This window comes from Ovis aries, chromosome 11 (assembly GCF_016772045.2).
Source record: "Ovis aries strain OAR_USU_Benz2616 breed Rambouillet chromosome 11, ARS-UI_Ramb_v3.0, whole genome shotgun sequence".
NCBI classification, from domain to species: Eukaryota; Metazoa; Chordata; class Mammalia; order Artiodactyla; family Bovidae; genus Ovis; species Ovis aries.
Genome location: NC_056064.1, coordinates 34,996,684 through 35,018,650, shown reverse-complemented (window position 1 = coordinate 35,018,650; position 21,967 = coordinate 34,996,684). Strand labels below are relative to the sequence as shown.

General features: G+C 59.2%; 1 protein-coding gene across 1 annotated transcript; it reads right to left on the bottom strand.

The window, feature by feature from the left end:
- Nucleotides 1-3,070: 3,070 nt before the first annotated feature.
- Nucleotides 3,071-21,554, bottom strand: MAP2K3 (mitogen-activated protein kinase kinase 3). Its single transcript, XM_027974747.3, has 12 exons — nucleotides 21,352-21,554; nucleotides 12,057-12,123; nucleotides 11,740-11,788; nucleotides 10,901-11,014; nucleotides 10,685-10,804; nucleotides 10,170-10,286; nucleotides 9,238-9,289; nucleotides 8,023-8,150; nucleotides 7,517-7,594; nucleotides 5,641-5,780; nucleotides 4,578-4,623; nucleotides 3,071-4,083 (listed from the first exon to the last, which is right to left on the bottom strand). The coding sequence occupies exons 1-12, from the start codon at nucleotides 21,398-21,400 to the stop codon at nucleotides 4,000-4,002; spliced, it is 1,044 nt and encodes a 347-aa protein (XP_027830548.1). The 5' UTR covers nucleotides 21,401-21,554; the 3' UTR covers nucleotides 3,071-3,999.
- Between the last annotated feature and the right edge of the window lie 413 nt (nucleotides 21,555-21,967).

Genomic DNA, 21,967 nt, shown 5'->3' with positions numbered 1-21,967 from the left:
ACTGGAGGGGGTAGGAGAAGGATAAACCTTACTGCCCTGGGACCACTGTGCTGACAACTACAGGGATGCAGGCAGCCCCGTCGCCAGACCTCACCAAGATCCCAGCTCTGGTGTTGCTCTCTGTGTGACCATGAGCCCATCGAATTCCTTCTCTGAGCCCCAAGTCAGTACAACCAGGGGTGGCCTTGGTTCTAAGAGCCCTCCCGGGACCCACAGCCCCAAAGAAATAGGAGGGCAGTCCCCAGCCCACACCCGAGCTGTGGCGCAGAACTGGCAGAGCCTGGCTCTCTGGGCCCCACTGCGTTGGTTCTGGCATCGTTCTGGCGCCAGAGGGCAGCTTCCCTGCACCTGCCTCTTTCCTCTGTCACTGCCTAGCCCCCTCCATGCCAGGTTCTGAGCAAGACAGACCCAGCTGGCAAGACGGCTCCCAGTGTAGTTGGAGAGCTGCTCAGCAGGCAAGTGTGAAGAAGACACTGCAGAGCAAGGGGACGCGGCGACACGGTGGCCAGGGAGGCCACTGAGATGACGGCCTCTCTGAGGCGAGCAGACATCCAAGGCCAGCCAGGACTGACGGGGCAGAGTGGCACGTTCTGGGCACAGAGAACAGCAAGTTCAGAGGCCCTGAGGCAGGTCTGAGCATGGCGTGGCTGAAGCACAGGGAGCAAGGAGGAGTATGGGGTGTGGGGGCTGGCGTGGGCCACGGGGAGGCGGGGGCCCCCGGCAGACATGGACTGGAGGAGGTGGGAGCCACAGCAGGGCTCTGAGAAGAGGCCAAGCTGATATCTAAGGAGCGAAGCTGCCTTCCCTCTCCTCCAGAAAGGAAGTCACCAACTCCTCCTGCAGGGGCCACTCCTGCTCCCAGCCAGGCCCAGATGCTGGCTTTCAATACCGCCCCATGAGGAGGCTCTCACTGCTGCACCTGAAGCAGACACTTCATGTGGCTCTACCGTCCGTCTGCCAGTCCAGAGAGACTCATTCACTCCAGGTCTGAGAAGGCCCCTGCCCACCCGGTCTGGTTCCTGTGCCCATGGCCCCCACCCACATGGACAGTGGAGGGAGCCTTCTCTTGGCGTGCACATGGCTGAATAAACCGTCATGTGCTTTGTGAATGTCAGTGACCTGCGTGCAGGCTTCTCCCGGGTAGATACCTGGCCGCCCTTTGTGAAGGCTGCAGGGTCCCCTCCATAGTATCCGAACCTGCAACCAACCATGTTCACACCAACAGGAAGAGGAATCTAGGAACTTTGCTTGGCAAACTGTGAACCACTTGCTGGGTAAAAAGTGCTTTGCAACCCTGCGGAGGGCCTTGTTATCGGTCAATTATTACTTTGTAAGCTGTGTTTTGTGAACAGCTCTGGGCTTTGTAAATGGCAAAGTCCTTTGGACACTGCAGATGATTTACCAGCTGTAGAGCGCAGTGGAGGACAGGGGAGCCTGGCGCGCTGCAGTCCATGGGGTCGCCAAAGGTCGGGCACGACTGAACGACTGAACAAGAGCGCCGTGATCCCAGAACAGGAGGCACTCCTCCGGGCCTCCGCGTGGAGGACGGGCGCTTGGGCGCGCCGGGGCCGAGGGGTAGAAGCTGGGGACTGTGCCGCGCCGCCTGGTGGCTGCGGAGGGAGGAGCACCCCGGGCTGTGCCCGGGGCTCCGGTCGGCTGGACCTGCGCGCGCGCTGGAGACACGCGTGCGTGCGTGCGTGCGTTTGTGCACGCGCGCTTGTTGGGCAGTGGGGTAGGCGCGGGCACGCGCACGGAGGCACATTCGCACGCTGGCCGATCAGTCTATGCAGGTATCCACGGGCGCACCTGCCGGACCACGCCCTCAGGCCTTTCTCACGTGTTCATTCATTAGTGTTTCCACTGATCACAGGTGGGGCGCTCCCCGCTCCGCAGCTTCCGGCACTGAGCACACGATAGTGGCGGGTCTAACTAGCCCAGACTAGTACATCGATGGGGCCATGTGCAAGCTGGCCTCCCTGGGGAAGTCACAGGAGTCAGGAGCTGGTAAGCAGAGACCCACAGAAGGTGGGAAGGGGCGTTTCAGGCACAGGGTACAGTCACAAAGACCCCCTCAGGTGAGAACGGCCTCCCCGCCCAGATGGAGCTTGAGGCTGTTAAATGCTGCACCCAGCAGGACTACCCATAGAGGCTGTCCCAGGCTGAGGCCAACCTGGGCATTAAAGTCACACTCCGCCTCTGGCTGAGGATGGGAGGACTGGTGGATAGAGGCAGAGGAAAGAGGGACCCCAGGAGGATCTGTGTCTCCTGTGGGAACATGCCCTTTCCCCTAGAGGGCCAGCTAGGCCCTGCTCTCAGATCTTGGAGTGCAGGCCAGAAAACTCTCCTGAGCAGGATCCTTGCTGCCCAAGATAGGCATGAGGATGAGCCTATGACCCTTCCCAGCTGAGAAGAGCCAGTCCTGGGGCTTCAGCAGTTCTGGACCACTTTGCTAAGCTGGCAGCAGCTACCTGAGTCCTGACATGGCCCCAAGTGGGGAGTATAAAACTGAGATAAAGAAAACAAGTAAGGTGGATTTAAGTTCCACAGGACATTAACCTGGTTCCTGGATCCCACGGGGCCTGAAGCCAGGCACACTTATGTGAGCAAATAAATTCCCTTCTACTTCAGTCTAAAGGAAGAGGGTTTCAGCCCAGGCCTCAAGAATCACAGAGAACCCTGCCAAGGGGGCCATCCTCCAGCTGCCCCACTCCCTCTGTCCCAGAGCCTAGTTCTCCAATCCTGAGCTGTGTGGCTCTGGACTCATCTGTGAGCTGGGAATAATGAAATTACCCTCGGTGAGGTGGCCACCCAGCCCCGGTGCAGTGCCTGACAATGCACTTGTCAATGCCCCCAGGGGACTAGGCCTAAGTCTGTGCTCTGTCCAGCGTCCAGCAAGGGCCTGCAGCCTCGTCACAGTCTGGAGGCAGCCTTGTGTCCTCCTCACATGTGGAAGTACACAGCCCTGGAAGGCCGGAGGCCCCCCTGACCATGCTGCCTGTCCCTGTCCCTCAGAGCCACCAGCCACCACTGCACAGCGGGAGGGCTCACAGCTCTGACACACAGTCATACAACCTTTTGCCCCACTTTTTTTTTTTTTTAATTAAAACAGCAATCAGCCAACTGCCCCAACCCATCAGGGACAGGACCCTGGACAGGCAGTCCTTTCTTCAAAAAAAAAAATATATATATATATATTTTTAAACAATACCAAAAGCAAATCCACAGCCCCTGTCGAGCCAGTCACCAAGGAGAATGAGCTGAATGGTTCCCCTAGCACCTCTCTGAGCGGAGACCTTAGGCCCATCTCCCAAGACCCCAGCCTGAGCAGACAGGGCAGGTCTTAGCCTGCTGGTCCCCTAGCAGGTGACAGAAAAGTGATCGGCTCCAAACCATGCAAGAAAAACCAGCCAAACCCACAAAGCGAAAGAAAAAATCAGGAAGATAAATTAAAAAAATAAAGGTGAAACAACACCCCTAGAGGCGGCAGGCAAGGGCAAGGTGACCCCAGTGCCCTTAGCGTCCCGTCTGCCAGTGCTGGGGTGAAGGCCTCGGCGGCTCTGGCACCTGCCTTGTGGGGGCTCCAGGGAATTCACGTGGCTCATCCCCATGCTGGGTCCCCCAACCAATGCCGGGACAGAGGTGTGGCCAGCCTAGGCCAAGTGTGCAAAGTCCATTCAGTCCATTCAGAGATAAAAAAATATACAACTTGGGTGGCATCCAGGGCTGGGCCAAGGCAGTGGCCTGCACAAGGCAGGGTTGCCTTCTCTGTGAGGGGCATCAGGGCCCTCCAAGTCCAGAGTCTTGGGGTCCTTGGAGCAGCACGGGCAGAGGCACTGGGGGTCCCCGATGGTCTGGTTCTTTGGCACTTGGGACCTTGCCTGTCAGGCAGGAGCAGCCCCCTGGATTCCTCTTGGGTGCCCAAGGCCAGGGCGGCAGTAGCTTATGGGTGTGGGCAAGCACTGCCCCAACAGAGGGTTGGAGCAGGTCCAAACCCTGCCCCTACGAGTCCTCTCCCAGGATCTCCTTCACGAAGGCAGCGATGTCAGTCTTCTTGGTTTTGTGCGAGGTGAAGAAAGGGTGCTCCTGAGGGTACAGAAGGCAGTCACCTTGGAGGGGCAACCAGCCAACCCCTAGTCCTAACCCGCACCCTGACCCTTCCAGCACCTCTGCCCTTGGAGGCCCTCCAGGTAGACAGTGTTCAGGCTTCCTCCCCAGCTCTCTCACTACCACCCTCAACTCACTCTTGCCTGCACACTCCAGGACTCTGCCCACAATGGGCCTTCCACGTGGAGTGCCCTCTCCATCAGAGAGAAGACCCTCATTCATCCTTCGAGGCCCACTTCCCCTGCAAAACCTCCCGACACCTCCAAGTAAAATGGCCCACCTGCCCTGCTGGCCCTCTGCCCCACTCCAAGGGCCTGGCATGAAGGGTGAAAGAGGGAGCCGGAGGACACAGTGAATGAGAGAATGAGCGACAAAGTCCCTCGAAGAATCATGAATGCAGAGGCAAGCCGGAGGAGCTGCCCACCGCTGTGCATAGAGGCAGCCCTCTCCCAGAGAGCCCCACCCGCACTCACCATCAGCTCCAGGTAGCTCATGCGTTCCGCGGGGTTCTTTCTCAGGCTAGGAGAGAACAGGGTAGGCTGGGGCCAGGATGGCAGGGAAGCGAATCCAGCCCATCCAGGCCAGTCAAGTCAGGCTGGGCTTGGCCCTGCCCAAGCAGCAAGGGGACACACATGCTCCCGAGGCTCAGGAAAGAAAGGGCTGAACTGTCCTGGGGGCTTCCAAGGGCAGAGTGGGATCCGTGGTGCCCACCAGAGAGACTGGACCAATAGTGACCTAGGAGATTTCCAACGATCCCAACACTAACATGCTACCACTAACCATCATATGCTTGGTGTCCTTAATCGAGAGAGGAAGCTCCTTACCATGGGTCCTGGGAGAGAATGATCCTGCCTGCCAGGCGCACCTGTTTTAAGACTTTCTTCTTTTCCAGTGAACGAAAGAAAGGCTGTGAATTCTCCCTTGAGCGTCTCTCCGGCCACAGCACATAGCTGTTGGTATGTTAGATTCTCAAGTCTTCACTTCTCACTACTTTATGATTGTATGTTTTAGATCTCTCTTATAACCCAAGAGTATACTAGAAGAATTTACTTTTAATTTCCTTGTAGCTTTTTTTCTCCATAGTTATGTATTTCCTGTTCCATCTAATTCCAGTCAGAGAATGTGGCCTATAAGACTCTGCCTCCTGCCTTTTCCCTTATTTCCTCTGTAATCTCAAACATAATTAATCTTTACAAGGATCTTGTGGGCATTCTTTAATGTGATACAAAATTCTACACATCAACAAAAGCAAATTTACTGTGTATTTAAATCCTCCATATACTCTTCATTTTCTTTTTTGATCTATGTGATCTGTCCGTTTCTAGAGGAACCGTATTAAAAACTCCTCCCAGGACCATAGCTTGTCAAATTATCCTTATACTCTAACTATTTCTGCCTTCTATTTTGATGCTGTTATTGGGGTTTGTCTGCTCAAAAAGGAGACCGGGCCCAGGGAGGACGGGATCTGGCCGGGGCAGGGAGGGGCACTGACTGGGCTCAGGGAGGCCCTCAGGTCTGAGCAGGGCTGAGACTCACCACTGCGCAGTGAAGTCCACAAAGTCAGGGGAGAAACGGTCAGCTGGGAGCTGGGGGGACGGCTCTTCTACCACCTGCTTCAGCTGCTGGAAGGGGGTCCCCCAGGACTCGTAAGGAAATCGCAGAATGGCCATCTCGATCTGCAGTGGAGATAGCACCCCTGGGTCAGAGACACCCACGCTCTGCACACGGAAGCAAAGCCTTCAAAGATCCTGCCTGTCCTGGTCCAGCATCCAGAGCTGGGCTGTGAGGCAGGTCAAGGGGCTGACAGGTGACATCAGTCCAAAGATGAAAGCCAAGGGGACAGAGGAGTTGGTTCTGTCCCAGCCAGCAAAGACTGTAGCTCATGATACACATTCAACCCTGGGTTTTGACTGGCTTGGCTATCGGGTTTTCAAACAATCTGAATTCAGAAGGTTTTGCATTAAAACCCAGGTTCCAGTTAACCTGGAAAAATCAGAGGGCTGGCAGCCTGGGGTGCTCCCGATAAGGCCACTGTCACCAAAGAGCCTGAGAAGAGTGATCAGCTTCGAAGTTCCCCACAGACCACTCCCTCCTCCCTAATGTCTCAGCAACACCTTAGCTTCTGCTGCCGTTTATGTGGGCTGTTGTTATTAGCGAAAAGGCAAGCAGGAAATGAAATGATTTTCATGAGCTTCAGGAGGAATGTTAGACTAAGAGGTTCATCTCCTGGACTGTGCAGCAATCCACCAGGCCCCATTAGGAAATGAAGTCCGCAGCCCTTCCTCCTCCACAAAGCCCCCACCACCCAGCCACCAACACCTGTAAGCCCATGTCCAACGCTTCCGCCTCCAGGAAGCCTTTCCACTCGGATGCTGTCACTGTTTCTCTCCGACTCCCTGGACACAGGGCTGCCACGGCCTCACCGCTTCCACCAGACCCAGATCCCCCTGTGCCCCGCGCCTCGCCTGCAGGAGCCATCTGTAGCAAAGAATGGCTGTCTCACCACAACCTCTGCTTCCAGTTTTGACTACTGACATGAAAATTCAAGTCCACTTCCCTGAGAAGCGATCACCACTGACATGAAAATTCAAGTCCACTACCCTGACAAGCGATCACCGTAATAAACAGGAGAGACCTCGTCTCAAGCAGACACACCAAAACAGGTCACTAGTTGTGCTCAGAAAGGACCTTCTCATCAGGCCCCAGGCTCCTTTCCAGCCAAGACACAAACAGGCCCACAGATGGAGGTGACACAGTGTGGCGGGAACGGCTATGACCCTGGATTTTCATAGGGCAAAGACAGCCTCCTTTTTTTCCTATAGTTTCCACTGACTCCGGCACACAGGAGTGAGGACCCTGCCTGGGCTGCAGAGAAGGATGCAGTGGCCACCAGAGCTCAAGAACAAAAACAGAGAAGTGTCCAAACCTTGGACCTAGTCATTCCTCTCCTGGTAATTTTTTCTAAAAGAGCTCAAAAAATGAAAACATAAGCAGCCTCTGGGCACAGAGACACATACTACAGCATTATCTGTGGGAGTAAACGTGGAGAAGCAGCAAGAACGAGCAGGGCAAGGCTGAGCCTCGCCACTGTCGTGAAGCCCTCGTGCACAAGGAGCCAGTTGGTCTTGGGCTGGCTGTGCATTCTCAGTGAGCACGAGCCCTGAGGAAGTCCAACAGGCAAGTGGTCACAGACGAGAGCGGCATAACGCTGCCCTAACCCAGGGAGGGCGTGAGGCACCTGCGGACACTCTGCTAAGGACCCCATAATCTTTGATGGCACTGTCTCTTCTCACATCGTGAAGCCAACCAACCCTTCTGTCCAGGCTAGACTATCTGGCCCCCAGAAGCTCACAGACCTGGCACAGCCCCCACCTGTGCTCCACCCGACCAGCAAGGGTGCCCCAGGACGTACCATGGTGATGCCGAGGCTCCAGACATCAGACTTGACATTGTAGCCTTTCTGGTTCAGCTCTGGGTTGATTCTCTCGGGCTGGAAGAGGAGCCAGAGCAGGGTCACCCAGGCCCCCTCAGCTGGGTCTGGTTGCCCCCCACAAAACGTAGGGGCCAGTGCTCACCCATCCTACCTCCCCCAGAGCAAGTGTGGAAGCTGAGGCTGGTGAGGGCCGGGGTCTCGAGGTGGAAGCCTAAGTCTTGCCACACAGCTGCCACACCTGGGGGTCTCACCTTGGGGTATCAGCAACTCCCACAGGCCCCACCAGCCACCCCGCTGAGGTGAAACCTATCATCCAAATGGACACGGTGGGGCCAGTCAGAAAGGGGTGGAGAGGGCTGAGCAGGAGACTCCCTCTAGAAGGAAATTCGGGGTCTGGGGAGGCCTCATTCCTGATGGAGCAGGACACAGCTAAGGTGCCTGAGCCTGGCTGTTTCCTCTGGGCATGACCTGGGCACCCCACTTACGGCCATGTAGGGTTTGCAGCCAGCATCCATTGTCTTAGCCACAGAATCCACCAAGTAACCACTGATCCCAAAGTCACACATCTTCACGTGGCCCTCCTTGTTGATAAGGACATTGGATGGCTTCACATCTGCCAGAAGTAGGACACGCCTTTCAGCTACTGGTTGTTGGCCCCCACTGCCCAGGTCAGAGCTGGTAGCCACACAGTCAGGAGCCCCAGCCTCCAGCCACAGGTGGGGAGAGAAGTTAGCTCCAGGGCTTCCCCCAGGACCGTGTCTTTGCAGCTTCACAGTTGGGACTCAGCCTCCACTTACCAGTGCAACCTCTGGCTCTGGGGTCCACCCAAATGCAGGGAACCCATCACTAACAGTATGAGCACTGTAAACCACCCAATATCCACCTTGAGGGGTCGGCAGTCTTGGCCAGGAAGCACAAGGCAACAGCTCAAACACGGGAGGCAGGTCTGTGGGAAATCCCAGAGCCCCAGGACTCAAGCTGGACATGGAGTGGGCACAGAGTGAGCTAGGGGGCACAGCGGGGCCGTCCAGCAAGCACACGCACGGGAGACATGTGCATCCCTCCTGCCTTTTACAAGGACATCTGCAGGGGCTCAGAGAGACGCCCAAAGGGGCCACGAAAACCTGCCAATAGCAGTGACCTGGGGACCACTCAGTGGTCAAAGGGGCTTAGCCCAGTGAACTCTGTGTGGAAAAGCAGACCCCTCAGAACACAGAGGGAGGGGACAGGCAGGACACACACAGCCCCACTGAGTCTCAGAATCATTGGCCCAACTGGGAGGCTGAGAACAAGCAAAACCAACCCCCATGAGAAAATCAGTGGAGTCGGGGACTGGGGCGTCACAGGGCAAGAAAGGGAGGGGAGGGTGGGCGTGACCCAGTATAAACGATGATCGGATTCGTGCAGCAGTACACATCCCACCTGCACACTCCTCAACACGTAAACAATACGTCAAGACAAGATGGGCTGGCCTTCCCAGGATGAAGATCAACCCTGTCCGTGCTCTGAGCACCAGGGAACAAAACTGGGACTGGGCCTGGGGGCTGACAGAAATGGCTGAGAGGAGTGGACAGCGGCCTGGACCCAGCGGGCACATTGCGGCCTGTCGCCTCCCAGAGCCTTGGCACTGGTCCCGGCAGGACCATGGGGACGTGTACGTGAGGCCAGGCCCCTCCTCCCCAGCCAGTCCAGGCACTGACCTCTATGGATCACGGACAGCTTGCTGTGCAGATGTTCCAGGGCCCTCACGATCTGGTGTTTGGGATGAGAGGTGGAGAGAGACAGGTCCATCAACAGTGACAGAGCCAGAAGGCTCCCCAGCCAGGGCGGTCTGTCGCCCTCTCCCAGGTCACACCCAGCCCCTCACCACCTGAGGCTCCCGCCCACATCCCAGCCTTTGCTGTAATGTCCTGGCCACCCTGATACTGATACACCTGGTTCCTGCACTGCTCTGAATGGGCCAGGGTCTCAGGTGATGTGACCAAGACCCTGGCGAGTCTGACTTATGAACCCCCAGAATGCTGTCCCTCCCTCCACCAGACTCCTGGGTAGAATCTGGCCCTTCTGCAGCGGGCTTGCATCCACCGCCCCCTCCCCTACCAGCAGTCACTGGGCTACATGCTCAGAGCCACTCCCCACAGGAATCACCCCAAAGATCCTGACTCAACGCCCTGGGCGGGGGGGGTATGTTTACATGTTCACAGCTGCGGTCAGGGATGAGGACCACAGGTACACAGACCCCATTCCCCTTCTGCTTTGGCTGTTGGGTGCTCATGCCCAGGGAGCCGCCTGCCCTAGGACATGCAAGCTCAAGACCCGTGGTTTTCTCCCCTGACCACATGCCTCTGCGAGCTGCCTCCAAGCATCTTCAGGATAAGGAAGCTGTGAACACTAAGTTCTCTTCTGTGGCCTCAAAACTCAGGAACTGCACAGGAAGGCCCAGAGATCCTGGTTCTGCCAAATCGGTGTGGCTCCAGGGCCCTGGGGTCTCCTGAGCAGGCTCTGGTCCAGGGTGGGGGCACCTGGGGCTTCCAAGGGCAACTGCCCAGCTGCAGGGCCACAGCTGGAGGCCACACGGGGGGCCCAGCTCTGCCCAAAACACTACCATTGGGACCCCCCCAACCCCACTTACAGACACAGCGATCTCCCCAAGAATGTCTTCTGGAATCGTCATGCCCTTGTCTAGCACCTTCCGATAGAACTTGTCCAGGGACGTGTCCATGAGCTCCATGCAGATCCACACATCTCCCTGCAGGTAGATAGCCATAGTTCAGCCACATCTGCCCAGGGCTACCTGGCCCAGCATCCTCCCCATGGAGCCAGCCAGCCCCTGACACACCTCCACCCCTCAGCCCTCAGGGGTTCTCTGACCTCCCAGCCCCTCCCCGACAAGGCTCGCCTACACTGCTGGGTCCACGCGGCAGCCTTCCCCGACTGTCACACTGGCTGTCCCCCATCAGACTCCTACTTCCACGGCTCATCCCAGCTCTGACCCTGGCCGATGGGTCCCTTCACCGGCAACATACTGTCCCCACCCCCACACCCCATCCAGGACAGCCTTCTGAGAAGGCTGGGTGCAGCATCCCCTGGGGTAAGCCCGAGCTCCTGGGCTCCCTGCCAGAGGGGAGGCTGGCTGTGTCTCCTCACCTCTCTAAAGAGGGCCCCGTAGAAGGTGACGGTATAGAAACAGTCCACTGTGCGCATGTTGACATCCAGGTCCATGAGCAGGCGCTTCTGCTCCTGAGAGTTCACGGTGGCTCGGATGCGCTGCGGGGGGAGGGGCTGCGGTTAGAGCCCGGGCCGCAGGGGTGCAGCCCCAGGTGCCCCCGGCTCTGATGGCCCTGGGTCGGGGACACTGCTCACCTTCACGGCCATGATGGTGCCACTCTGGGCATGCCGCACCTTCTCCACCACCCCATAGGCACCTCGGCCCAGCTCTGAAATGGTCACCAGGTCATCCGCCTCCACCTCAAAGTTCTTAGGGGACAGAAAGGAGAGAGGGTTCAGAAGGGCCAAGTCAGGCACCAGTGGAGATGCTGGGGCAGCAGAAAGAGAATCACCAGCCAGTCACCTGTGCTCAAGTCTTGCACCAGCCACTTCTGCTGTGTGTCCTGGGGTAAGTCATGTAACCTCTCTGAGCCTCCCCTCACCTTCTCTAAAACAGGCACAGCACCCACATCAGAAGGCTACTACAGGGTGTCAGCACATCAGCCTGGGAAACACTCTCAGCGGTGCTGGGCCCTAAAGAGATGCCCTTTTCCTCTCGCCCCACCCTCTTAGGTGGCCAGACTCACTTATTCATCACCTACAGTGTGTAAGTCCCTGTTTCAGGCTCTGAGGACACAGACAGGACAAAAGAAAGGCCTTGTCTCCCAGGGAGCAGCGGGGCCCTGGTCGCCCACCCTCCCTCTTGACCTGCTGCCAGAGGAAGCAAGCAGGCAGATGAACAAGACTCGTCAGCATGTCCTGTGGGCAGCACACGGCCTCCCAGGGGAACCACTGGCGTCGGGAGGTGCCAGTGAAATGCAGGCCCTTTGGGCAGAGCCAGGGATCTGCACACTGAGCACCGTGACTCTAGCTCCCCAGGGCCCAGGAGGTAGCCACCAGATGGGCCACCTGGTCAGCGTCGGGGAGCCAGCCCCCCTCCACAGCCCAGCTCTGTCTCCACCCACAGACACCTCCCAGGGTCTATTGACACCTACCCTGTCTCCAATGGTGATGAAAGCCCGGGAGTCCAGGTTCCGGGGGAGCCTGCAGGGGAGAGCGGAGGTGTGAGCCCCAGAGAGCTCTGCCCTCTCAAGGGGGTCCCCGCCCTCCCCCACAGTCACCAAGCATCTGCGGGGCAGCACATGGCCTGTCACATGGACATGCCCTCAGAAAGGCAAGGAGAGCTCCGAGAGGACATGTGAGGCACACAGCCCCCGCAGCTGCTTGGAGAAGATGCCGCCCGCACAGGCGGCCTGGCCCCCACAGTGGCCCCTGCAGGAGGCCTTCCAGGAAGCACCAGAGGCCAACTCACGTGGGGCTGGGCGCCGGCGGCTTGGACATGCAGGAGATTCGTAAATCCTTTTTCCTCCTGGACTTTCCTAAAAGGGAGAGAAGGGAGCGTGCAGTCAATCACTGGTCAACCAACATCCCCAGGGACAGAGAGGGACAGGCCCCAAGGGCCCGGCACTGACACAGATGCCAAGGGCCACTGTGGTCAGTGCCAGGATGGGACCCCAAGGCCTCCGGGCACCCACAGGACATGTCCAGCCCAGGCTAGAGGGTCCAAGCCCCGCCGGTCATCCTGAAATAGTCACTCCACGGTCATCTGAGAAAAGACAGCACCCCCAAGGAAGATGCGCCTGCTCCCCAGCCCTCATGAGGCCCCTGCGCTCCCAGGCCTTAAGAGTGAAAGCTGAAGTCCCAACACCCAGTACCTCTGAGCATGATCCTACTTGGATTTACAGAAATGACCAGGTCACAGTGAGGTCACAAAGTGGAGCCCTGATACAACACAACAGGCTCCTTAAAAAGGAGAAGCTTGGACATAGAGACAAGACATGCATCCAGGAGGAAGATGACCATCTGCGGCCACAGCAGGACCAGCTCTGTGACACCTAGATGGGCTCCAGCCACCAGACAGGAAGTCCAGTATTGAAGCCACCCAGCAAGTGGGGCTTTGTCTGACAGGCCTTACCCACATGGGCCAGGACCCTGTGTGCAAGCGCCCATGTGCAGGCCCCCTGTGTGCAGGCCCTGTGTGTGCAGGCTCCACGTGTGCAGGCCCCCTGGGTGCAGGTGCCCGTGTGCAGGCCCTCTGTGTGCAGGCCCTGTGTGTGCAGCCACCCGTGTACAAGCCCCATGTGCAGGCCCCCTGTGTGCAGGCGCCCATGTGCAGGCCCCCTCTGTGCAGGCCCCACGTGTGCAGGCCCCCTGTGTGCAGACCCCCTGTGTGCAGTCCCTGTGTGTGGAGGCACCCGTGTACAAGCCCCATGTGCAGGCCCCCTGTGTGCAGGCACCCATGTGCAGGCCCTCTGTGTGCAGGCCCTGTGTGTGCAGGCACCCATGTACAAGCCCCATGTGCAGGCCCTCTGTGTGCAGGCCCCGCGTGTGCAGGCCCTGCGTGTGCAGGCCCCGTGTGTGCAGGCACCCGTGTGCAGGCCCCCTGTGTGCAGACCCCCTGTGTGCAGACCCCCTGTGTGCAGGCCCTGTGTGTGCAGGCACCCGTGTACAAGCCCCATGTGCAGGCCCCACGTGTGCAGGCCCCATGTGTGCAGGCCCCCTGTGTGCAGGCCCTGTGTGTGCAGGCCCCGTGTACAAGCCCCGTGTGCAGGCCCTCTGTGTGCAGGCGCCCGTGTGCAGGCCCCCTGTGTGAAGACCCCCTGTGTGCAGGCCCTGTGTGTGCAGGCACCCGTGTACAAGCCCCATGTGCAGGCCCCTGTGTGCAGGCCCCATGTGTGCAGGCCCCATGTGTGCAGGCCCCATGTGTGCAGGCCCTGTGTGTGCAGGCCCCGTGTACAAGCCCCATGTGCAGGCCCCCTGTGTGCAGGCCCTGTGTGTGCAGGCCCCCTGTGTGCAGGCCCTGTGTGTGCAGGCGCCCGTGTGTAGGCCCCGTGTGTGCAGGCGCCCGTGTGTAGGCCCCGTGTGTGCAGGCGCCCATGTGCAGGCCCCCTGTGTGCAGGCCCTCTGTGTGCAGGCACCCTGGCCTCTCTCAACCTCAGCTGCCCCAGAAAGGGCCCAGGTGGAGAAGCATGAGGATCCACAGTCACACCTGACGCCATCAGCACTTCACCCCAACTCACTCCCGGCTGGTGGGGGGTGCGGAGGAGGTGGGGGCTGGCGGGGGAGATAAGCCCAGCAGGCCTACAGGGGTCAAGGCAGGGCAGACTCAGTCCTGAAGCTGGACCCAAGGCCTCATCTCACCCCTGCCCACTGCCCCAGGAAGGCTTCACGCCTCTGGGCCTCAGATTCCCCATCTGGGAGGAGCCCTGTCCCCAGCTCCAGCTGGGGCATGAGGTGAGAGGGGACCAGCAGGGTCCAACCTTCCCGGGAGTAGGCCCAGACCCCTGGACAGGACTCCCTGAGGCACAGGCAGGGCCAGCTCTGGCCAGGCTCATTCTCTCCACACCTGCACAGTTTGTTCCTTTGCTGTTTGAAGTTTGCCAACATCAAGGGCCCCAGGAAGCCCGCTCCCCTCCCCAAGGAGCTGGATGGGCCTGAGCCCCAAGGCAACGCCTCCTCAGCCCACACCTCCTGGGGACCAACGAGGGGTCACCTCTCCAAGCAGTCATGTCCCCACCTCTTGGCCAGCTGAGAATGTGGCCCGGTGCCCAGCCTTCAGTTGGTGCTGAAGAATGGGCATCGCAAGCACTGGGCAGCCAGTGCTTGGAACTAGACCACCCGGAGCAGAAATAGTGACCACACGCCTCTCCTGCAGTCCAGTGCCTCCTCCAGCCTCCCGCCCAAGACCTGCACCCCTTGCCACAGTGTGCACACCCTCTTGAAGCCACCTCTGGCTTTGGACTGGGTTTGGACCAAGCCTCCAGCACACCCTACTGTATAGCCTCAGCACCTCTCTGTGAACCCACCTGGGCCCCTGAGCTTGGGCCCAGCAGTGGTGGGGCTGGCACGGCTGTCCAGTGACGGGCAGGAGCATCAGTGCCCCTGGGGAGACAAGACCCAGGCCCAGCTGTACTTAGAGCAGGGTGAACCATCCACCTCTGGGAGGGGCTCCAGCATCTGCCTGGGATGGGTGGGCAGACACCTGCAGCCTCTCCTCAGAGGGCCCCCAGGCCCCCTTCATCTGTAGGCCTGTCTCCCCAGGCTGGGCGTCCTGGGCTGGGGCATCCTGGCTTGTGGGGCGGCACCTCTACCCCGCAGATGCCAGTAGCACCCCAAGTTGCCGAATGTCTTCAGACCTGGCCTCAGGGCCTGCCTGCTCAGTGATGAGGCGACGGAGGCTGTGAGCTGGATGGCTTGGGGTCCTCCCATGGACTCTGCAGATGAGTAGGGCCGCAGGAGGTGGGGGCACAAGGGAGGTGGGGTCCCGGGGCTTAGGAAGCCAGCATGTGGCCAACCACTGTGGGGTGGTGGGCTGGGGGGTGGGCAGGGCTGCTGGGCTGAGTGGCCCCGGCCCAGCCTGGTGCTCCCTGTGGGCTCAGCACTGGGGGCACTGTGGCAGATGTGGGCCTGGCTGTGGAGGCTCCTTGGAGTGGAGAGCCCTGGTTTCCCTAAGTGAGGTGAAGCGAGCTTCTCCTCCAGGGGCATCGTGGCGCCTAGAGGAGACAGGAAAGGCCTGCGTCTGAGTGGCAGGCTGCTGCTATCATAGACAAGAGGGCGTTAAGAGTGAGGCCCCCACCTCCGACAACCAGCCATGTTGCCTTGTCTGTAAAAATGGGATGAAATCACTCCACACTGAGGTCATGGCTGGGCAGCTGGCACACCCCTGTGCTAGGGGCAGGCTCCAGGTGCCCAGTCAGGTCCTGAGCAGGCCTGGGCTGGAGGTACAGAAGTGGGGACGTAGCTCAATGCAGGCTGGGAGCTGCTCTAAGTGCTGTATCTGACTACTGAACAGGCAGGTGCTTTTGTTCATCCCCACTGTATGAATGAGGATACTGAGGCTCAGAGAAAGGGGAGGGACTTACCCAGGACCACCCAGCCTGTAAGGCACAAAGGTGGGATTTGAACTTGTCGCAGAGAGCCTTGCTTTTGGTGACAGGGTTGCACAAGAGCCAAGGCAAGTGTGGAGCAAGTGGAGACCCAGCTCTGGGGCTGTGGGCTGTGCCATCGGGGCACATGCTCACCAGTGGGCCCAGGGCTGCCTGGGTCAGGGCCTTTGGTCAGGACTGAGCCTCTGCTGCTGGTCCCCAGGCACTGGGCTCGAAGTGCATCCCTTTACACTCCCTGATGGTGCCCAAACACCTCTGCTGACACCCGAGGCCCTTCACTCGTCCCCTTGGACCATTCGCTTGTGAAAATCTTGCGAAAATCTTAAGACAAACCCTGGAAGCTATACAATGATGCAGTCAATGAAAGTCAGGGCTGGTGGTACAGCTGCCCAGATGGAACACTGTACCACTGGGAACTTGAGATTCACTTGAGGCAATAACAGCTACAGACGCTGAGACACACTCAGTGCTTCCAAATGTTAACACGCTGACCCTCAACGGAGGCCCCAGTATCACCCCCATGGGGCAGTTCCTCACTGCCGGCCAGTTCCAGCCTCTCCCCACCCCCACCACACACCAGCGCTGGCCCCACAGACCACAGTGTTGATGCTGGCCCAGGACTCCTGCAAGTCAGTGAACTTAAATACACCACATGGACCTTAGGGCTCGATTTAAAACAACAATACAGAAATGATGAGCACAAAAGTCAGGACAGTTATCAGAAAGAGGCAACACTGAAGGGCTTTAGGGGCACAGAAATGTGAGATATTTTTTAGCTGGGTGTCAGGAGTACAGAATTCGCTTTTCTTTATTCCTTAAAATGCAGAGGTACATTCTATATAACCTTGTGCTGTCTGCGATATACGTGCAATTAAAACACATAAAAGGAATGGATGCCCACCTGCTGGGAGGCATCAGCAGCGGCTGCAGGCCCAGGCCCCACACGACAGGAGGACAGTTCAGGGTTGCCTGGAGGGGCACCAGGTGGGGAAGGGGGACTGGACACAGCCTCCCAGAGAAGCCAGGACAACCCCTGGGTTGCCAGTTCAGCCTGCAGTGACACCCTAGAGAGGGGTCCTCAGGACAGGGAGAGGGTGACAGGTACCTGTCCCCATCAGGGTGAGTCTGGTGACCCTTTCTGGGGGGCAGGGGTCCCCAGAGCCACTGAGGGGGAAGCAACCACAGAAGCATCTGGGCAAGCAGCCTGACTCACGTGGGCAATGCTGTGAGCACCTCCAAGAGGCACCGCCAAGGGGAAGCAGGTACAGTCCCTAGAGGCGATGAGCCCCAGCGTGCAGAGCTGAGCTCCGGGCAGGCCCAGCCCGCCTCCCTCATCCAGCTGGCATGGGGCTCTCTGTGTGTTGTTCTTCCCCTGCAGCCCAACAGTGACCCCTCCCAAGACACTGGCAACGTTCCCCACGGCCACCAAGGCCCTGCCTCCCGGCTGCTCCCCATCAGCTCCGTGGCAAACCTTGAAGCTGGACCTTCAGAATCACTCCCCCACCGCCTCCTTTTCTCCAGCCAGGGTGCTCCCTGGTCAAGACAGTCCTCACCCAACCCTGCATACCCACAACAAGTGCCCTGCCTGGCCCTGAAGGGGCTCTGCCCACTGAGCAGCTGGCCTAGGAGGTTCCCACTCTCCTGACTCCTGGCCCCACATGCCCCACACTGTGGGGGAGGCAACCATCCCATTCTCTCTGCTCCCCACGAGCCCTCCCCAGGAGGGCCCAAAAGGCCATGAAGCTCCCGGCTCCAGTGTGGGGACCAGAGCCTGGCAGGTGCCAGCTGCAGCCAGAGTCGTGTCATAGGGCTTAAAGTCCACCATCAAGGTCCCTGTTCTGTTTGTTCATCCACCAACGAACAACTGCCACCACCATAACAACGAGAAAATAACAGATGACATTTGTTTGACAAACACTATCTCCCACCTTTACCACCACTCTGAGATGGGGGGTTGGTTACTCTCACTTTGCAGAAGAGGAGACTAAGGGTCAGAGAGGGCACTTGAGGAAGCTGGGAAGCAATGGAGCGAGTCAGAATTTGAACACAGGCCCATCCACCCCTGAGCCCAGGCTCTGCCCCCCTTCCTGTCTCACTGAGGTTCCTCGTAGACAGAGGGCAGTCTCTGCTGTCCCTGTACCTGGTACTAGCGAGGGGGATGAGGCTGTCTACACACATCCTCACAGCTGCCAGCATGCAGGGCTCCCATACCCATTCTGCAGGTGAAGAAGCTGAGGCCTTGCATCTGAGAGCTGGGCAATGCCAGAGGACTGAAAGCATTACAGCGGGCAGTGGACGTCCAACATTACAGTGGAGGGGTTGGGCTGGGATCTGACCAGAGTCTTCATCTCTGTGGGAGTTCAAGGCACCTCTGCTCCTCTGCAGCCTGGAGCCCCCAGCTGCACATCTGAGCAGGAGGAGCCCCTGGGCCGAAGGCGGCAAACAGTCACCACCACCTGCTCCAGCTCCATGAGCAAGAGGAAGTTCCTGGGGGGATGGGCGAGGGGCCAGGAGCAGGGGTCTGGAGCCACCCCGTACCAGGTCCAGGGAGGGGGCTGCCTCCACGCCCAGCCCAGGACCAGAGGCCGGCCCATGAGGTGGGGACTCAGCCCCTCTCCCACCCACCAGCAGCCAGGCATTGGCCCTTTAAGCTGCAGCCGGCAGGCTGGCATGCCCCAAGAGTGAGTCAGTGCCCAGTGCCCGCTGACTCACCCGCCGGAAGCCTCCCGCTGCCCCGGCCCTCTCCCCGCACAAGTGGCTGAGAACTTTGCTCCCTTCAGGCCCTGAGCCACAGGCTGGCTGATAGACAGTTTCCTGTGCGTCATGCCAGGGGTGGGGAAAGTCCCCAAGATGCCACCTTCCAATCTTTCCAAGAGCCAGGGACAGGACGGGTAGGGGAGGGCAGCCACATGGCAGGAAAGGCCAGGACACTGTGCGCCTGCAGCCTCAGTGTGCCCAGGGGGCAGCAGGAGGATCAACCAGGAAGTGCCCATGGGGTCAGCACTCACAGTGCAGCTGGGGGCACCCCAAGGACAAATGTGGCTGGAAGCAGCAGACCCAGACTGTGCTATGCCCTCTGACCCTGGCTGCTTTCAGCCTCTGACCCCGGGCAGAGATGGCCTGTGGGCAAGGGGGCCTGGGAAAATATCAGGGCTATGGGGCCTGGGGCCTCATGCACTCTTGGAAACTCCCCAGGCCAGGGGCAGGGAAGGCAGGGCAGGGCACCCCTGCAGGGCAGGAAGCTCAGAGGTAAAGTTCCCTAAGGTCAGGTGCCAACCACACCCTGCTTGGTCCAAATTCCTCAAGAAGGCGTGAAGGAGGACATCACTATGGGAGGGGCTAGGTCGAGCCACTCCTCCTGTCTGACCTCAGTTTTGTCACCTGTCAAATGGGCCTCACTGCAGTGAGCATGAAGTGTGCCAGCTGTAAAGGGTTATGCACACATAAGGCACCATCTCTGGCTCAGGCCATCCTCCAGGTCAGGCATGGACTCAAGGAGATGCTTCTGGACAGAGGTGTGATGGGGGAAGGGGAAGTGTCCCACCAGCTCAGCCCAAGCACCCAGCACAGAAAAGGGACACAGGGGAGCACTGGGCACTGAGTACTAGAACCCCGCCTCCATCTGCCACAGCTGTGTGACCTCAGGCAAGGCACTGAAAACCTCTGAGCCTCAGCTTTCTTGTCTGTGAATGAGGCTGTGAACCATACATGGGTGAATGCATGGCACATGGGAAAAGTTTGGGATTTTCGGGGGAAGGCATTGTGGCTTCCCTGCCACGTGTTGCCACAAACCCCAAAGAGGTTAAGGGTGTCCCTGGGCCTTGAGTAGACCCCTGACCCTCCATCCAACCCACTCAACATCATCTGTTATCCAGACCCAGAAACTGGAAACTCATCCTGGCCCTCTCTCTGCTGAGAGGCTCAGAGAAGACAATACCAGGGCTCAAGTCACACAGCATATGAGTGTTGCCCCAAAGTGCTTTATTCCTTCATACGCCTGACTACTCTCCCTTCCAAACCTTGCAACTTTAATTTTTATTTTGATGAGGAGCAGAAAGGGACTTCAAAAACAAACACTGCTTTGAATCTCTTCTTTCTGCCCACGAAAACCCTGTGGCCCAGAGTGGTTGATGGACCTGCCTGAGGTCTCACAGCCTGGCCAGGCTAGGCCTAAACCTGGAGCTGGGGAAGAGAAATGTCTGATTTCCCGGTTCCCAAGCTCCACGAGGTCGGCGCGGTGCAAGTCCCTGCCGTGTACTCACAGTAGCTAGGCAGCAGTCAGGGACCCAGCCTCCCACTTAGGTTAAGACTTAATTACCCTCCACCTGGCCTGCTGGGCTCGGGTCCACAGCCACTGCAGCCACCAGGAGCAGCAGCAGGGAAGGAGGACCCGCACCCGCCCTGTGACCCCACAAGCGCTCCAGCTACCACCCCGGCCCCACCCAGAGAGGCAGGGGTAACCCCTGATTAGGGTCCCTAAGGGCCAGCTGTTACCTTTCTCCTCCTCACTCTGCAGCTACAATCCAGGAGAGGCAAGGCCTGGATCCCACATGGCTGGGGCCTTTCCAGCAAGAAAAATGGTAACAGTAACACAGTCAGACTGTCTGCTAAGGCTTCTCATCATCATCACCCACAATTGCCTAGAACTCTTTAGTATTCACTATCTCACATCCTACGCCTGAAGTCCACGGAAGGTAGGTGTGATAAGGACACTCTTGCTGCTGGCGTGAAGCAGCAGGTTAGGGAGGCGGGGGCAGCCCATTCATTACTGATGCGTCCGGTTTGGAAATCTCTCACAAAGTCCAGCCCTCTGAGACTCTGACATGCCAAAAACATCCTTTCCTTTTCCTGCCAAAAAAAAAAAAAATCCCCCTCTCACCCTCCAAGTCTCGTCCTCCCCCTCTGCATGACAAATCCTGCTGCCGCAGCCGCCACCTCACAAAAATTTCCAAGAAGGCCGGCTGCTTGGAGAAGACAAAAGCAAGACCATTGCATAGCCAGCAACCGCCCGGCAGTTGGCCCTGGACCCACAGACAGCGGGGACAGACCTGGTAGCAATCAACCCTGCACAAGAGGAGGTGAGCTCCCCTGGTGCAGAGAGAAGCCTGCAAGTCCAGATGAGCAGAGCCAGTGGAGAGGCCATGCAGTAAGGTGTGATGGGAGGCCAAGAGAGGTTCCCCCTCACCGAGACAGGGCTGAAGGACGGCCAGGAATGGGGCCATGGTGGGGCCTACTAGGATGGAGAGCCTTGGGGGAGAGGTAGGGGAGATCTGAGCTGGACTGTAGCCAGGACACCCACATGGGAGGAGGCGTTTACAGAGAGATCCCCAGAAGGGCAGTTAAACCCCAGCCAGCATACAGCCCTGGGACGCAGGAGTGGAGCGCGGCTGGGTGCAAGATGGGAGTGAATCCCACCTGGGACCCAACTGAGGGACCCAGACTGGGAGTGTTCATTCCTGCCCATGCTGCAGTTAAGGCCCAAATGGGGAGGTCCAAGCAAGGTTTCTGACCCGGTGTGGGGTGATCAGAACGAAACCTTCGCCAGAGTTCGGGCTGGGCCCGAGACCGATCAGGGAGGGGTTCCAGGCCGGGAAGCTGCCCGGGTGCGGGCCCGGCCAGGAGACCGCGCAGAGGTCGGGTCCGCAGCCCGGGCGTTCCTACCTTTGGACGTGGGCACGCCGGCGGGCGGGCTCGGGGCAGTAGACTCCATGGTGCGGGCGGGTCCGGGCGGCGGCAGAACTAGTCCAGGGGGTGGCGGGCTCGGCCCGGGCGGAGTGCGCTCATGGCTACAGGCAGGCGGACGGCCCGGGCGGCGGGCAGGGCGGCAACAGGGACGTGTCCGCGGCAGGCGGCGGGGCCAGACTGGGCAGTGCGGCAGGGCCCCAGCCGGACTGCGCCGACGTAGGCCCCGCCCCGCGAACCCATTGGCCCTCCAGTCTCCGGGCCCGGCCCCTGCCTATCAAACGCAATCCGGGGCCTGCCCGTCAAACTCAAGCCTCACCCTCCATTGGCTCGGGGCGCGGCTCCTCCCACAGACTATCAAGCCCGCCCCTCACCGGGAAACCCGTCAGGCCCCGCCCCTCGGGGCTCGGGCGGGTCCTTCCCGCTGCCGGTCAGGAAACCAGCCCAGCCCACTCCCGGGCCCGCCCCGGGTGCGCAGGCTGCAGTGCCCAGAAACCGTGGGTACCCCAGGCCCGCCCAGCTGCGGCCCGGGGAGCGGAAAAGTGGGTGCTGCGGGCGTCAAAGTGCGCCCGCCCCCTGGTGGGGTCGAGATCAC

Coding starts and splice junctions, on each gene's coding strand:
- MAP2K3 (XM_027974747.3), bottom strand. CDS start 21,400: ATGGAGTCTACTGCCCCGAGCCCGCCCGCCGGCGTGCCCACGTCCAAA. Junction 10,287..10,684: donor ACGGGGCCCTCTTTAGAGAG/GTGAGGAGACAC, acceptor ATCTACCTGCAG/GGAGATGTGTGGATCTGCAT. Junction 4,084..4,577: donor TGAGCTACCTGGAGCTGATG/GTGAGTGCGGGT, acceptor CTGTACCCTCAG/GAGCACCCTTTCTTCACCTC.